Source organism: Lissotriton helveticus, chromosome 3_2, assembly GCF_964261635.1.
Source record: "Lissotriton helveticus chromosome 3_2, aLisHel1.1, whole genome shotgun sequence".
NCBI classification, from domain to species: domain Eukaryota; kingdom Metazoa; phylum Chordata; class Amphibia; order Caudata; family Salamandridae; genus Lissotriton; species Lissotriton helveticus.
The window spans coordinates 440,050,746-440,067,643 of record NC_136062.1 but is presented as its reverse complement, the minus strand read 5'-3'; the positions used below and the strand labels follow the sequence as shown (position 1 = coordinate 440,067,643).

At 41.3% G+C, this 16,898-nt stretch overlaps 2 protein-coding genes across 3 annotated transcripts in view; one reads left to right on the top strand and one right to left on the bottom strand.

Moving 5' to 3' along the window:
* Positions 1 to 10,024, bottom strand: part of TTC17 (tetratricopeptide repeat domain 17) — a 516,894-nt gene extending 506,870 nt beyond the window's left edge. The window contains exon 1 of one of the 2 annotated variants that reach the window (XR_013609678.1): positions 9,874 to 9,999. Coding sequence is in view for 1 of the 2 variants with exons in the window: in XM_078684342.1 (XP_078540468.1) it covers positions 9,874 to 9,999 (126 nt within the window). In the remaining variant the exon portion in view is untranslated. Of the gene's footprint in view, positions 1 to 9,873 lie in introns of both variants that reach the window. The other variant, XM_078684342.1, reaches the window with a different exon arrangement.
* Positions 10,025 to 10,118: 94 nt separating this feature from the next.
* LOC144826049 (uncharacterized) lies at positions 10,119 to 16,383 on the top strand. The gene is made up of 2 exons (XM_078684343.1): positions 10,119 to 11,813; positions 16,095 to 16,383. The coding sequence occupies exons 1-2, from the start codon at positions 10,655 to 10,657 to the stop codon at positions 16,118 to 16,120; spliced, it is 1,185 nt and encodes a 394-aa protein (XP_078540469.1). The 5' UTR covers positions 10,119 to 10,654; the 3' UTR covers positions 16,121 to 16,383.
* Positions 16,384 to 16,898: the final 515 nt, after the last annotated feature.

Sequence of the window (16,898 nt, the reverse complement as noted above, 5' to 3'; positions counted from 1 at the left end):
GATTTCAGAATGCTAGATTATAGCCCTTCTGTCCATTATACATGGCCATTAAAGGCCTTCTACTTCATTATCTATGCCAACAGCTGCAACTTTACCTTGTAAGCCGGGGAGAGAGCTCATAACTATCAATATTGCTAAAGGCACCAAATGCTCCAAGATTACTCTTAAGTAGCGATTCTTTCACCACAAACGTTTCCTTGCCGCAACATCAATGTATTTTTTGTGATTTTTAAAAACTAAAGCAAGACATCCTTTGTTGTCTTCATTATTAGCTTGATGTTTCAGTTAACCTTAATCAACCAAAGGTTTTTTGAGAGGTGAGCTTAGTGAAGCCAGGCTCAAGATTTCAATTCCTAACTATCTTGACATTAACAGAATATTCTTTAAGAGACGTGCCTGTGCTTTGATGATCGAGAACTGTGGGTGCTCATCTTGGCTGAGGCAGCAAGAGCCCTGCCTTCTAATGAGAAGGATGCTATTTTAGCGAGGATCTCAACAAGGTACTCCTGCATACGTTGGAGCTCCACAAATTACATGAATGAAGCTTAAGTTGCTTAGCACATTGACTTTTCGGGAATCTCTTTACATTTTAAAGATCGTTTCTCGAGATTTTCGAGGCTCATATTTGTCCACCTTTGTGATTACCTTGCTAAAATAGTCAAGATCTAGGTTAGTTATTGTAAATATCTCAAGCAAAGAATATGCAAATACACTTTATCTGTTTGGGCTCCAACTTGAATGGCTATTGCTTACATTTATTTTATTCTATCAAATGACATAACACACGATTTGTGATGGTATTCAATAACTCTTTAAACAATAAACCACTGTAAAAATCTCAAATAAAAAGGTTTCGATAGCCAATATACTGCCCGTATACATGGCTATTTCATTCATTATTGCCTTACTTATACAAGTTTTTTTTCCTATGATACCGTTTAAGTGCAAAGTGAAATAGAAGAAAAAAATCTGAGGCAACTACCAATGTTGATATTAGGGTGGTGACCTCTGATCACCATTGGGGTTCCAGGGGTCCAGATTAACAGACAAGGTCAATGCGTCAAATCAAGTTTATCCCATAAACTTTAAAATATTAAAAAAATAAAAAGTAGAATGTCCAGTGATATTGGGATTATTAGCAAATGTCAAGAGAATGTCATTTCAACCGAATTACTGCAGCAATCCACCAATTAGAATAAGCAAGTAGGATGATGATGCCCTCATTGGACAAGTGAAAGCGTGGTAGTGCTGACCAACGTACTTGTGTATACAATGTTATACAGTCTGCATCAGGTGTTGTTTTTAGTAATAACTAGCCAGCTATGGTTTTCTGGTCATCGATGTAGGTTACATTTACTTATTGAGTACACATAATAAAAAAGCTCCTTTGTATTGACATGCACTAACTCAAGTAGAATGAGACATCGTGCAGAATGAACAGTAAAGCATATACTTCTTTCAAAAGTTTAGGTAGGATTCATTACGGAATATAGACAGAACTTGGTCACTAACTACCCCAGCAAGCACTTAGCAAGGCCAGTAGGTCTTGCTTTGGGATCTATTGACTTTGATAATGGAATTCTTGATAGTAAGCTTTGCGAAACAAAAAAAATCTCTACTGCAGCAACCTGTGTCATTTTGTGGGTGTGCGCCCCACACAGGCGTGTGCTTACAAAACGAAGCAGGCGTTTTATTTTTTTAATTACTGATCCGAGTTGAATCTGTAACTAAAAAAAAAGAAAATATGTGAAAGCATTTTTTTAAAGCAGACAAGGGGAGCAGAAGCAACACAGGGTTGGGTAAAGCAACGCTCAGGTTGCGGGGGATCGGAAGCAATGGGGTGAAGCACATGGGCAAAATTTGATACCAGTTTTACATCAGAGTGCAACGGGGTGGAGGATAGGGCAAAGCACCTGGGTGATAGAGAGCAAGGTCGTAGAAGTACACGAGGAAGACCGCTCAAAAACTCACTCACATGGAGAGCTTAACACAAGAAAAAAATTGGGTTTAAATAACAAACAGTGGACGCAGCGATGCTAGCTAATCAAAATAATGTTTAGGAGTTATTCCTCCAAGTGAGGGACAAATAGGAGAATGACAAGCTGGGAGATGAATAGGAAGTAGGTAAGTGAGAGTGACAGGAAAACCAACTAATTGCAAGCAATAGGTGGCTTCGAATTCCTGTAAGTTCTTGCCCAAAAAACAAGAAAGAATGGAATTGCCAGATTTTTTTTTTAAAAGATTACATTCACAGAAAAAGTAATTCCTCATTTTAATAATTAAATAACATTTGTATGGCACATAAACATGTGTGGAGTATGCATTATGACAGCTATTTAGCTGTTCAACCTAGGCATGATAGTGTTGTACAGTCAGGTGTCAACGCCAAGAACAAGCACTGGCAAATTCAACAGTCCTGGGTTTAGTTTGCCAGCACAAACCTCATTTGTGTGAGCCTGTGCTGCATGCATGAGCGTGTTAAAAATTAGGCCTACATTATAAAATGGATGTGCATGTATACCTGCTAAGTGAATGTATTCACATAGACACAGCAAGTTTGCGTGCCTGTCTAATCACTTTGACAATCTACCATGATACACAATCTATGTGTGCCTCACTTTGAGTTCATAGTGCCTATGCACTTTTGCCTCTTTATGGTAAGTGTATTAAAGTGTATGAATGTATCTGTGTTAATGTATGGGTTACATAGAGTGATAAATGCACTGTACGTGCACCTGTGTCACATTATGGAAATAAACAGTGTGTGTATATACTGTGTTAGGCAATGTGCATCAGTCACCACATGATGTGTGCTCCACAGTATAAAAATGGTGTGTTCACCTATGTCACCGTATTGGGGATGTGGGATATAGAGAATGATACGCTGGTTACCAAGATGTGACGTATACATAAAGTCACTGGGTGTTATTATAGCGTGATAAACACAATTGGGTCAAGAAATGTTTTATGCACAGCAGTATAACTTCATTTTGTCAGGCACTGCCCTCCTGACCTGTATAATGTGCAGTGTGCATTTATACTGTGCACATATATAATGTGCACAATATGTGCATGCATAATGGCTTGTCCAACCAACAAAGTTGCCTGTAAAGGAGGAGTCTTGCAACAAGATGTTCTATTGCCCAAATTTCTTTATTGGAGGGGTTACAACGAGGAAAACAGCAGCCATGCCGCCACAAGTATAAGTTCAGCCTGACGAGTTTTGTGGTCACTCCACTTTCTCAATGGCCAAGGAACTTAAAGGCAGCAGCACAGCAGTTTTCAAACACCACACCTGATAACAGACCTCCGCCTCAGTGGCCATGGCCACTCCCGTGGCCGGATGGTCTTTGTAGTGCCCTGTATTGCTGCAGTGAGATGCTGTGCGCTTGCCCCCAATTTGTTCAAATAAAACACCCCAGTGGGCGGTGGGACACAGCTCGAATCCCCGCTGACACAATCTTCGCCCAATATCTGGCTCCTGTCCCATTCGCATCGGCGCTTTTACGTCGTAGCTGGAGTGCTGTTTTACCAGCACCGGGGCTCTCTCCGTGGCTCAGGCAGGTCGCCATAAATCCAACCAACAAAGTTGCCTGTAAAGGAGGAGCTTTGAGACAAGATGTTATATTGCCCAAATTTCTTTACAACAAGGAAAACAGCAGCCAAGCCTGGACAAGAATAAGTTCAGCCTGAAGCTCCAGCTACGACGTAAAAGCTACAAAGACCATCGGGCCAGGGGAGTGGCCACGCCCACTTAGGCGGAGGTCTGTTATCAGGTGTGGTGCTTAAAAACTGATGTGCTGCTGCCTTTTAGTTCCTTGGCCTTTGAGAAGGTGGAGTCACCACGAAACGCGTCAGGCTGAACTTATACTTGTGGAGGCATGGCTGCTGTTTTCCTCGTTGTAGCCCCTCCAGTAAAGAAAATTGGGCAATAGAAAATCTTGTTGCGAGGCTCCTCCTTTACAGGGAACTTTGTTGGTTAGATTTATGGCGGCCTGTCTGAGCCACGGAGAGAGCCCCGGTGCTGGTAAAACAGCACTCCAGTTACGACGTAAAAGCACTGATGCACATGGGACAGGAGCCGCATATTGGGGGAAGATTGTGTCAGCGGGTACTCGAGCTGTGTCCCACCGCCCACTGGGGTGTTTTACTTGAACAAATTGGGGGCAAGCGCACATGACTCACTGCAGCAATGCTGGGCACTACGAAGACCATCAGGCCACGGGAGTGGCCACGCCCATTGAGGCAGAAGTCTGTTATCAGGTGTGGTGCTTAAAAACTGCTGTGCTGCTGCCTTTTAGTTCCTTGGCCTTTGAGAAAGTGGAGTGACCACGAAACGCGTCAGGCTGAACTTATACTTGTGGAGGTATGGCTGCTGTTTTCCTCGTTGTAACCCCTCCAATAAAGAAATTTGGGGATTAGAACATCTTGTCGAGAGGCTCCTCCTTTACAGGCAACTTTGTTGGTATAATGGGTTGTGCAGACACATGTGTCACTAAGTGCCTGAGGGGTTGAAGTTTCATAAACACAGTGTATGTAGCTTTGTTTCTACACAGTAAGTGTGAAACAGTAAAAAGATACTGGTCAACATTTGCTAAGGCCCTGTGCCAGGGGAAAGCGACACAATCTTGCAAAGGTGTTTACTATCCAGGGCAAGAGCCGTTTTCTGATGGAAAGGTGCCCAGTCTCCGCGCAAAAACAACTTTGTCTCAAGAGGAAGTTCGTTGGGCAGATCCGTGCAAATATTAAAAGTATGATAAGATACAGGGCCTTGGATTAGAAACGAAGACCTCTTTGAATCAGGCATTAATAAACATGTGGAGAATTCTTTCCTTGATATTGAGGACTTTACCTATTGGAATAGGGTCAAGACTGATTAGCATATGGCTGGGTTCAAACGGAGGTGGCATGATGGGGGCAAAAGAACGATGGGCTGAAATGCTGTACGAATTGAATGCTAGTGGTTAGAAAAATTGAGAGCATTCCTCCCTTGACCTTCTGTGTCTTTTATATACCGCCCTAACTGGCAAGGGCATGCCTAGACGGGGTCTCGTGATCACTATGTCACTGGAACCAAGCAACACCCAACTAAAGAGACGCAATCACAATTTATCTGGCTGGGAAAGGAAGAAGAAATAGTTCATGTTTTTGCTGTTTTAAATGTGACATTAAGAGGTAAGAAGGTAGTGGTTCTCTATACCCATACTGATATGGCTTGTTTCATACAGTATGTAGAGACGTCAGTGTGTTCCTTTTTACATCAACATTGCTGACATGCTATGCAAAACTAACTAAGCTCTTAAAATATGCGATGATAATACAAGAGAAACAGCATGAGTACTTTACTAGAAAAGAAGCTCCCTATCGTATATAGAATATAAAGATTACAAGTAGGTTGAGAGAAACAAGAACATACAGTTGAGACAATGTTGCCAACTCTTGGTTGATAAAAGGTACTTGGTCAATCTATACTGTTAGCAGTGTAGATACTTATTTTTTTTTATATATATATATATATATATATATATATATATATATATATATATATATATATATATATATCGTGTGATTATACTTACAAATTAATAAACCTTTAAAATCACATGGCAATAAGATTGTAAATAAAAAAATATGGCAGCATCAAGTTACAGATACAAGTAACATCTCTATAGCTTATACATAAATGAACGGAAAAACTGTCTCGGAATTGGGGTAAATGATCGCATGGCCATTGACAATACAAATATCAATGTGATGAGTTAAACACATGTTAGAAAACAGTCATGATGCAGTACTGGGTCAAAACAAATATTCTGTACATTCTAGATTAAAAGGCACAAAAATAAGCGACATTTCATTGCAGAGTAGAAATACTGTACAGGCATAAGCATACAAAATGTGTCAAAATCCTCACAAATTCACTATAAAACACGTATCTAAAACCCCACATACAAATTTGCTATCATAGAAGATATGCATCCAAAATGCAGTGCCAGTGATTAGTACCGGGTTAAATGTACACCTAAAATCATGTGTCGATGGTCAAAACATATTTAGAAGATTTCATACCAAAGCAGGGAAAAAAATACTAATCATAGTAATTACATTAAATACTGTTTGAATAGCATTGTAAAAATCACCATAACATATCTGATTCATAAATATGTATAAATGCAGCGTAAACAACAACCTGATTCAGTGACCAGATTAGTACATATGATAATCATATTTTAGTGATAAAGAAGCTTGTAACTTGTAGACCACTCGAACCTACTGCCACCACGAAGATATAGATTCTGCTGCACTCTGTCCACTTTTGTGCAAGCTAAACACCAACAGATTTTCGAAACCTCCAGGTTGAACTATCTTAAATAATCGTAAACTGCATATATGTGGGATACGGTTGGTATAATGTTCCCAAAGCATAAAGCCATGTGTCAGTTTGCTAACTAACAGGACATATAATAATAAATAATTTTTGACTACCAAGGTAAAGTAAGAATAAAACATGTTTTTGGGGGATCGGGGGGGGGTGTATAAACCACATGCCAGATGCAATGAACTCTTTGGATAAAAAACAAATAACAGTTTTAGGAAGGAGGTGAATGCTAGTCGTATTAAAAATAAAAAGCATACATAACATATAGCCTAAGGCTGAATAGGCAACAGCCTCAGTGCTTCAGTTTGTTTACAAAAGCCCTATTCCGTTATTTAAAATAATACTTGTGTAATAACCTGTAGGGCACAATTGGTGCAATCTTTGATGAACAAGCTTTGTCTTGCATGATTATTCCTCTTAAATGCAACAGGCTACATCCTTAAATATGTGTCCTGAGTGCCAGAAAATAACCTTACTGTACGTGTGGTAAAACTAAAAGTACAAATAAAAATACTGTTTACTCGTTTAATAAGAGAAAAAGTAATTGGTGAATAGTCTACAAAAATGGCCTAAATAGAAGGGGCATGATAGTATTTCATGTAATAAGTAACAAACGTTATAGAAGAGTATTTTACCTAGAGAAATACATTGGTCATACCCGGGTAATTATGAAAGTATGTCAAACTAAATAATGCAACATACAATTACATTGGCAGTTCACATTGGTTTTTATGCCTAGAATAAACATATAATATAATTGGAGAACGACTAATTGTAGTATTTCACCTGGTTAAGGAATTACTTCCTATAATGGATGAGTGTCTAAATAAATATACGTATGTGTCTTCGGCCAAATAGCATCACACTAACTACGGGATGTACTTTGGTTAACAATATTTGTACCAAAATACATTTATTTTGTTTGTACAAATATTGTTCACCAGAGTACCTGCCCTTACTATGATGTTATTTGGCTGAAGACCTATTTATTTAGGCACTCATCATTATAGGAAGCAATTCCTTAACCTAGTGAAATACTTATATCAAGGGTTTTCCACATATATAATATATACTCATCGGGTCTAACCACGGAAATTAGCCACAAATCAATTTCTTGACAAAAGAGAGGCCCCAAATGAAACGTTCATTTATGTTCTGTCCACGCCACAGTCAAAATACTTCAGCATACATTACCATGATGTGTGCCGGTTTGAGACTTTGAAACTTGGCTTACGCAACTTTTTTTTAGGGTTACTCCTAAAGCTTCCACTCTATACAGACACCTTCATGCGCATGCACTCATCAGGCCTAAATCTAGGGTGGAAGAGCAATGGGAACATGACCTTTCCTCCTCATGGCCAACTTCATTTTGGGACAAGATTTGGACAAAAGTCCGTAAAACATCAAGGGTGGCATCTCTGACACAATCCATGTTTTTCATTTATAACCGTCTGCTCCACACTCCTTCTACTCTTAACAAACGTTTCTCTACCACTCCAGATATCTGTTGGTCTTGCTCCTCGCCTAATGCTACCTTGTTTCATATGTTATTTTTATGCAAGCATGTACATGATTTTTGGTTACAGGTCTGGGCTCAAATTAATGTTATTTTTCACACCTGTATTCCTTCATCTCCGACCCACCTCTTTTTGGGAAGTCTTTCCCCTTGTTGGGATGGGACTGATCGTCATGTTCGTATTGTGGATTTGTTACTAGCTGCTGCGTTTCAACAGATTACTGTTAATTGGAAAAGTTCCTCTACTATTTCTTTCAAAGCATGGTGGTACAATGTATGTCATATTCACAGACTAGACACTGCTTTTGTTTTTCCTGCCCAGTTGGCGGCCAAATGTGCAGATCTCTGGCTTCCTCTTACAATGTATTTAGATAGCTGTACCACTCATTCCTTTTGTCCACAACCTGCTCAGCAGGAAGTATCCAAACCCCCCTAATGTCCTTGTCGTTTCATAGCTTTTTCATCATTATTATCTGCGTATCCTTACTTGCATTTCTTTTATTGTTTAATAACTATGCCCTTTCTCTTTGCTTATTATTGCCCATGTTACGTTTGTTATTGTTTTCTCAATTATAAATTGTATTCTGATTCTCCCCCCTTACATGCCCTTTCCCTCCCCATTCCCAACATAATTATTTTGATGTACTACGTATTGTTACCTTTATATTATGCTTAATAAACTTTTATTGAACTTAAAAAAAATGTTTAGAGGGAACAACTACTATCTAAATGTGACAGAATTAATCATAGCAGGACAGCTCCATCTTTGGCGTACCCGTAACTTTTTTAAGAAGTGATGGAGGAAAGCATGCCGACACAGGAGATATCAGCGAAACAATGAAATTGTTCTAAAGGACAGCAACTGTCAAAAATAAACCATTGTATGACAGTTTGTAGTGTTATTCATTTCAGCACAGCTGTGAGGTTAGTGTCTCCGTAACAACAGATAATATATCATTAAAAGGAATACATTTCCTAATAATTTAACAAACACCAACAATATCAGACTCAATAGATCGATATCATTGCTAGTTCAGCGCATAAAAGCGACCAGTTTGAAAATGAGCTCCAATGTGAATATAATGGTTGCTGGGGCTATACAAATGAAAATGACATCACATTAAGTCATCAGAATACAAATGTGGCACCTTCTGTAAAATACAGTTTTCTAATAATTAATTTCCAGACAGTTACGCTTTCATTGTGAATAGAAATGTCTCTAATGCACGTTCAGCACAAAGTAAACGATGTTAATATAGGACAGCTGTGATGCCAGCTTATTGCAAGAATGCAAATTGTCCTAATGCGGATCAAATGAGTACTATGACTGGTTTGATGTAAAAGAGTGCTATAACTAGACAACACTGGAAGAAACATCTGAAAGCTATAAATTATGGCGAGGTGTCTGTCGGGAGGGCTAGTGGTCCTTTTCCTCCAAGTCTTAGAGGTTTATCCTTATATTATAACCTGACATTTGTAAAGGCGTTTCTTACAAAACAACATTTAGAAAGTCATTACCTTATTATAGTACATATAGTGTTTATTTTTTATATTGGAAGGTAGTGAGATACAAGTAGGTCTCTGGAGATACATTGTACCTCATTACACCATTCTATCTAGGGACACACAGACTAGATCACCTTGTGTTTCCCCTTGGCATCTCTTCCAGGAGATCATTAGCCGTTGGGTCAGTTTGCTGTCACATTGGGTCCCTCCCCACTGTGGGCTCACGCAATGCCTCAACATATGCTGCATCAAGTACCCCTTTCCTATAACCAGCCCACTCCCTGAATCCAGTCTGTCCCTCAGCACTATCCTGCCCCGCACCCCGGCCTACAACTGAGCAGGCCAGCTCCCCTGTATACCCAGCCAGGCGCACTCTGCGTTGCGGCATGGGCTGTGACATCCCTCGGCTGGACCTTGCCCCCTGTGCCCAGCGCTCTCTTCTCTCAGATGAGCATGTTTGAATCCGCCTGACCTGCTGTTGGATCTTGCCGTCCTCCGTCACTATCCAGTGCGTGGTGGCTTTGCCAGGGACTGCCACGATCAGGAAGGCGCAGAACCCCAGTATCCACCCGCAGCTCCAACCCCAGGCCTCCGCCATCTTCCGTTCTCACTGTTGCCAGCCCTGACCCTGCTCCTGCAGCCGCCGCCACACTGCACCGGAAGCGGAAACGGAAACAGGAGGCCGCCGCCATCTTGGGAAGGTCAGGGTCTGACAGCTCCCCCAGGCGATGACAGGCCGCTGAGCTAGAGTTGATATGGTCGCCATGATAGAACGGGTTCGATCCAGCTAGTTCTAAGAAACAACTAGAGCGTAAACGTGATTAGACAGTGTGCCATCGTAGCCACTGGACACGCATTTGAATATAATAGCTACACAGCCATTCGCTTTCATATACTGCCATGAACTGGTGATTGCTATGGTCGATTTGCCCCTGCAGAGATTGAATCAGCGCGGCGGGCCTTACGGACAGAGCGACACGCTGGTTACCTGTGCGGGAGGTGGGGGCACGCACCCCTTATGGGCGGACGTTGCAGCACGACGCATGCGCCATGACCTGTCTGCTTTCTACCTCAGCACCACGACGTTAACCGCCTTTTCGGAGAGTCCTGCCGGCGAAGGGGAGTGGGGGCAGTGAGGCGACGTTCGCTCGGTACCGCCGAGGCGCTCTCAGTCTCCCTGGAGCACGTTAACCGGAACGGCTGTAAACCCAGCTTATCAAAGGTTTAGAGGAGAGAGAAAGCCCGCCTCAGACATGTCCTCAGACTCGGATAGTGGCGCGGAGGAGGCGGCCATGGTGCCAGCGTGTGCCGGCGGCAGCTCCGAAAGGCCGGCTGAGAAAACGGGCCGAAAGAGGAAAGCCCCGGGGGCCGTTTTGTCCACTTTAGAGAAGTTGTTTTGGCAAAAAGTTGGAGTAAGACCGACCAAACCACCCCTTCGGAAGCAGCCTCGAGCGAACAAAGTGCCCAAACTCTCCCGGGCTAGTTTCCTCCCTAGCGACCCCTCCGAGTCCTCGGGGACCGACGAGGAGGACGCGTCCGTGCAGGGCAAACGACCGGGACCGAACTCGGATGCCAAGGAGGGAGGCGATTCGGTCATAGCGATCGAGGACGGGGAGGGGATGTTTAATCCCGAGGGCTTGGCCCACCAACCCATGTCGCATTGGACCCCCAGCCCCAGAGTGGCCAAGTATCTGAGTGCAAGGCTGCGCAAGCCTCTAGATAACGACTTAAGGCAACGCCTCAAGAGAGAGTGCCCGAGACCCACTGTTGAGGGCAGGGTGGCGACCACGCCTGACCTAGACCCCGCCATCCCCAGCCTGGCTGAATCCACGAAGGATTTCTATAAGGGGCTGGAGCGTGCCTGGAAGACCTGCCAGGGCAAGCTCCTGGACGTTGCAGGGCCTCTGGCAAAAATTCTTGAAATGGCCGAAACAGCCAAGGAAGCAGGTGAATTACTAGACCCCACTGCCCTATCGGGGTTGGCACAAAGAGCTATATGCTTATTGGGCAACGCCAACTGCGCCCTGTCGGTGGAGCGCCGCAAATCTGTTTTAATTAAACTGGACCCTAAGTGGACGACCCTTAGCCTGGTGGAGCCTGGTCCTTTGGCTAATGGTTTATTGTTTGGGGATTCTTTTCTCCAGGAATTAAAAAAATTAATTTCGTCGGTCAATGCTGCAGGCAAAGAAGAGAGGTCACTGAGCAATACGTACCCTTACCATGCCTATGATCGTGCAGGTCGGAACCGGGGACGCTGGCCTTCTAGAGGTTACCATCACGATTCTGAGCGAGGACAGTATAAGAAATATGAAGAATCTGAGCCCTCCAGCTACAGTAAATTCTACCCTGCTAGGGGCAGGGGATCAGGAGCAAGACCATATAGAGGTCGAAGACGTGCTGGAAAGTTTGCAGGTGAGTCCAATTATTGTTCTCCAACAAAGGCGGACATAGTAAGGCTTAGGGCACAAAGAACGCAATAACAAATATAGGAATATAATTCTAGAGCTCTCCGAATCACGTGCACCTACCTCCGTTATTTCCTTTCTAACAAAACGCAAAATAGTTAGAGATGATTTGAAAGTAGAGAAAAAAGGTACAGTAGCAAATATTTTGTTAAAATCCCCGAAGATTCTTAAGCAAAATTCTTCTACTCCAAAAAATAGATAAACAGATATCAGACAATTGTGCAGTCTCTGGGATTTTAATGTTTATGTTGTATACAGGCAATTCAAGATGAAAAGAAGTCATGTGATGGGAGATTTGCGAAGAAAACACATTCATGCTGTATCTGAAGTTGAGACCGGCCATGAGAGTTTACATGCATGCCCATTGAGCTTTCTGCTGTGAATGTTCGCAAAGCTGCTCAAACTAGTCTCCGGATATTTGATCACCCACAGCATCAGACTCGTAATGTACATCAAAATTGTTTTTGTATCTGAAATCCATCATGGTAACATATCAAGTCAGGATGGCTGGGAACGTTTCCGATGATTTTGGTTTTATGGTAAATACTTAGTCCCTAATTGAAACAAATATATTTTTTGTACTTTTGTCATAAGTGCAAAAGTCACGGAGAACTCTTTGCTTAAGGTAGCTAACCATGTTCGTATTTTCTTGGCAGTGCTTCAGAGATTATATTCATGGGCCCCTTATATTACAGGGCAATTTATAGATTGAATATCAGGCCCTTGCAGAGAGGTGCGTCTTATGCAGAGAGCCTGCCTATTGCAGTGAACCAGCATTGGAGCATCTGCTGTGGTTAAAGAACATAAAACCGCTATATCTGGGGCTCTATGTATCGGATTATAAAGACAACCAGCAGATTAGACTGGTGTGCACAGAGCCGAGATATTCAAAGAGAAAGCTCCTACTACACAATAATTGCCTAGAATGATATGTTCACTCCTTCGTGGTGAAGGCACTAGCATATGATGGTGCTTCTTCCTACAAATGAATTGTGTCGGCAGTGAGCAATGGGAAACGGACTCCTGGGTTTTTCCAAAGTTTACCAAAGACTTATGGCGCTATGACCTGGACAAGCAGAAAGTGACCAGTCCAGAGTAAGTCTTACATAAACAGCATTTCATAGCTGCTTAGAAATCTCTGCACTTGAAAGATGAAAGCAAATGTATGCTGAGACAGAAAATTACAGGATTGTGGCATTTCTACAGATTGCCCAGAACACATTGTTTTGGGTCAAGGACAACAACTATTTATTTTCTTATGGCCTTCAGACACATTGGTCTGTTCCCTCTGCAACTCAAACACTTTTGCTCCCAACAATTTTACAGTATCACCTCCCGGACTTGTGAATGGACGATCTGCCACAAAGTGAAGGATGGTATCTATGTACACTTTCAGATGTGTATATATGATTCATTAATGCATGGCATTTTCTGTTTCGGCGAGTGGTCTACAGTAATGCAGTGAGCTTATCTTGAATTACTGGTAGTGAATCCAGTTTAAAGACGTGTACATGTCTTTGTAAGATATAGCAATTTGATGCTACTTACAGATCATATGCAAATTCGTTTATAAGCATGAAAGCAAGATTTGTGATTATTTGCTTTCAGAATATAATGTACACGAAAAAAATGCAACATGAGGGAAAAACGTTTTGCTAAACTACAGTGCAACTTTAAATTTTATCGCTGAGACCTCACTCAATCAAACATGTTTGATTTGTGCTAGTATATAGAAAGATTGTTAAACCGCAAGAGACGACATGAAAATAAATTGGGGACAATTCTTGCAGAAAGTCACAAAAGGGCACCCCGAGATATATATATATATATATATATATATATATATATATATATATATATCCTTTCATCGGTGCAGAATACAATTTCCAGCTATTCACCAGTTGGCAGAATTGTGCCTGGATGGTAGGTACTCGGAGTAAACTGTTGTGGATTTAATTTTTGCATATGCAAATATAAAGGTGCACAATTGCTCTTGCAAAAATCTGCTAAGCAATTAGAAATCCACTTTCCCTACACTCCATTTTGTCCCCACTGCTCTCGTCAGGAGTGCATTTTCAACCTTCTCCAGTGTGGGAAGACATTGGAGATGAGGTACTGAATACTGTGAAATGTTAGTTTGTGGATGTGCACAGACTCGCAGGGAATTACAGCTCTGAAACTGCTGCTTCCAGCCATTGTATGTAGATTTGCGAAAAGGAGGCTAAATCAGACCTTTACTGAATACCACATGCTAATATTAAATGCGCCTCAACACAATTGGATGCAATATTATTAGAAATTTATTTAGCCGAGATATCTGCGGTAGATAGCACAACTTTGACAGTACGTTTCCAGACATTAAATCGAGTTGCACTTAGAACCATATTGGGACATTTTTCAGTTCCTTTGGACAGGAAATAGTTTTTTCCAATTCAATTTAGTATCTCTCCATCTAAGATCTTACACAAAGAATCTGATGACGTGTCCTATTTGTAAGGACACTATCCCCCATGTCTTGATTGGCTGCCCAGCTTATGTAAGCTCTCCTAAGAAATGGCTCACTCTCATAAGTAAGTCTTTAAGGGCGCGATGTAGTTACGTAGCATTGAGAATCTTAAGGACAGATTCCCAGCCCTTGTTCGGTTGCCAAGTGTTTGGGGGGATTGTGTGCCTTAAGACATAAGATTGCTGCTAGCACTCTGTGCTCACACTGATACATAATCTGTTATCAGCAGCGTCTCCGTGGGTTACATTTCCTTGTACATGTAGTATGTATTTATCAAAAAATGTATTTCCTGGCCTGCAGTCTGCCGTACTATGTTAAGCAGATGTTATACATGCTGTATCTTTTATTAATTTCCATTGTATGAGGCGATGCTTAGGCTTTCATGCAAGGATATTTTTATTGTTATTGTACATTTTATCATTTAAATTTTTATTAGAGGTGTATTTTAGTTTCTTTTATGACAATAGGTTGAAATAAAGCTTATTGAAATGAAGCGATATTAGATCTCCGATATAAAGAGAACACTGCCTAAAGGGATGAGAGGATTTATTATAAACATGAAAAGTAGATTTTTGAAGCATTTGTTCCCCCTAGACCAGTGTTGTGTAAAATTCCACGCCTTGAATTGTATGGGATTTGAGGTCCGTTCCCAAATTAAGTATGTACAAAGAATCAACAAAAGTACCAATACTTTTAAGTCTACTTTTTGACGGCACAGCTAAAAATCCTCGTAGATGGAGTATGGGAACTCCTCCATCTATCAACAAAAGTGACAGGGAGCTTGGACCACAACAATATTAAGTGCCACAAGCAAGATGGTCTCCCTCATGTTTGTAACATGATCACCGTTCCCTTTTCAACAGATTTAGTATAAGTTATGAACTTGTCTATTGTTGCTGTCAATAAATAGGCATACCTCTCAAACAAGCTTCAGATCCGTGATTTCGACATAGAACGAGAACTATTGAGGGAACCCCTTTGTGTGTATAGGTTACAGAAATTGTACTGGCCAGGAGGCCTCCAGCTAGAAAACACATACATGAGAGATGACCATAACTGTGACATGGTTTCTGAGGTTGCCACCTAATGAAATTCTAACACAAAAACAGATCTCATATAAGCTTACTATGTTGTTGTGCTTTATTTGCTACAAGAAGACTTATGAATATGATGCAAGAGCCTTTGCATATATCCCAACGCTTTTTTTTTTTTTAAATGAATTTCCCGGATGACCCAAATTTGTGTTTAGTCTTGCCTCAAAGGTGCATCACACAGAACATTTGACAAAGTTCTCAATCACAACTTGCAGTTGTGCCCAGGAGAATGTAACTCTGGTTCCTCCCTTCTCTAACAAGATGAGTGAGATGGCATAAACAGCCGGTAGCTAATGTTTGGTGCCTATCCAGTGGAGGAGCGGTGGCCTAAAAAGTGGAGTTAGTAGGACTAGATAGGATATTTGAGGGTTGTGGAATTTCAGCTGTTCTGTGACTGACATTACCTCGTTGGTGGTGAGTAAGCTTTAAACAAAATAATGTTTCGTCTGTTTCCCCACATTTTAAAGCTGATTTTCCTGGCTGTCATGAAGGAAAACTCAAAATTCTGTTAAGACACAGAGGCAAGGATTATCCTACCAATAAATTAGTTAATAACTGACAGTCTTTCAGTTGGTTCACAATGATATTCTTATTTGAAAATTAATTAAAATTGTTGTCCATTGTCTAGGATTTCACCCAGAAGAAAGGTTTTAAGAAGACATACCACATGATGATGAGACGATTCAAACCCGATTTCATTCGTGTTAATCGTGGGATCACTATCCAGTGAAAGAAGTGGCACAAAGGAGATGCTGACACTGTTGACAAAGAACTATTCTCATTAGTGCTTTTAGTCACATGCTGTTTGTTACTGACACATGCTCAACAATTGGGCCTGTAACATTCTTTATGGCTGTTTGTTGTTTTTCTACTGTTTCAATGGACTGCTGTTAGAAGTAAAGACCTCTCCAGCATAACCCTCTCCTTGTTTTGTTCCTTCACAATAACTATGAAAATCAGTATGTGCTTGTGAGCATAGGTATTCCTATGTTCACACCTCCCCTCCATCCCATAGTCTTCCCCCACACATGCATGGGGGCTCTCATTTACTTTTCATGCTCCAGCTCTGTATTACTGGGCACAGGTTATTTTTCCTGTTTTTTGGCACTCGAGTTAGGTTAGAACATTTGTAAATGAAGCTTTGAGTCTGTCCTAGTTTTTTATCCAACACATTTTGTATCCTGGGACTTCTACTTTCAATTTGCTCATAAAGAATTGGGTATTAAATGTCTTGCAAGTTACAAAAAGTTGAGGTCGTTTAAGACTGAACCATGGTATGGGCCAACTTCCCAGTTATGTCATAATAACAAGTTAGTCATTTTGCTGTTTGGAGGGTAGTTACACTCTTTACTGGAGTTAGAATAGTAAGTTAGCCTTTTAGCATAATCACGCATGTGAAGAGCCATGAGTTGTTGAAATAAGGGAACCCTTC

Excerpts from the sequence above, each read along its gene's own strand:
- LOC144826049 (XM_078684343.1), top strand. The coding sequence starts at position 10,655 with ATGTCCTCAGACTCGGATAGTGGCGCGGAGGAGGCGGCCATGGTGCCA. Across the intron at positions 11,814-16,094 it reads ACGTGCTGGAAAGTTTGCAG|GATTTCACCCAGAAGAAAGG; the intron begins GTGAGTCCAATT and ends TCCATTGTCTAG.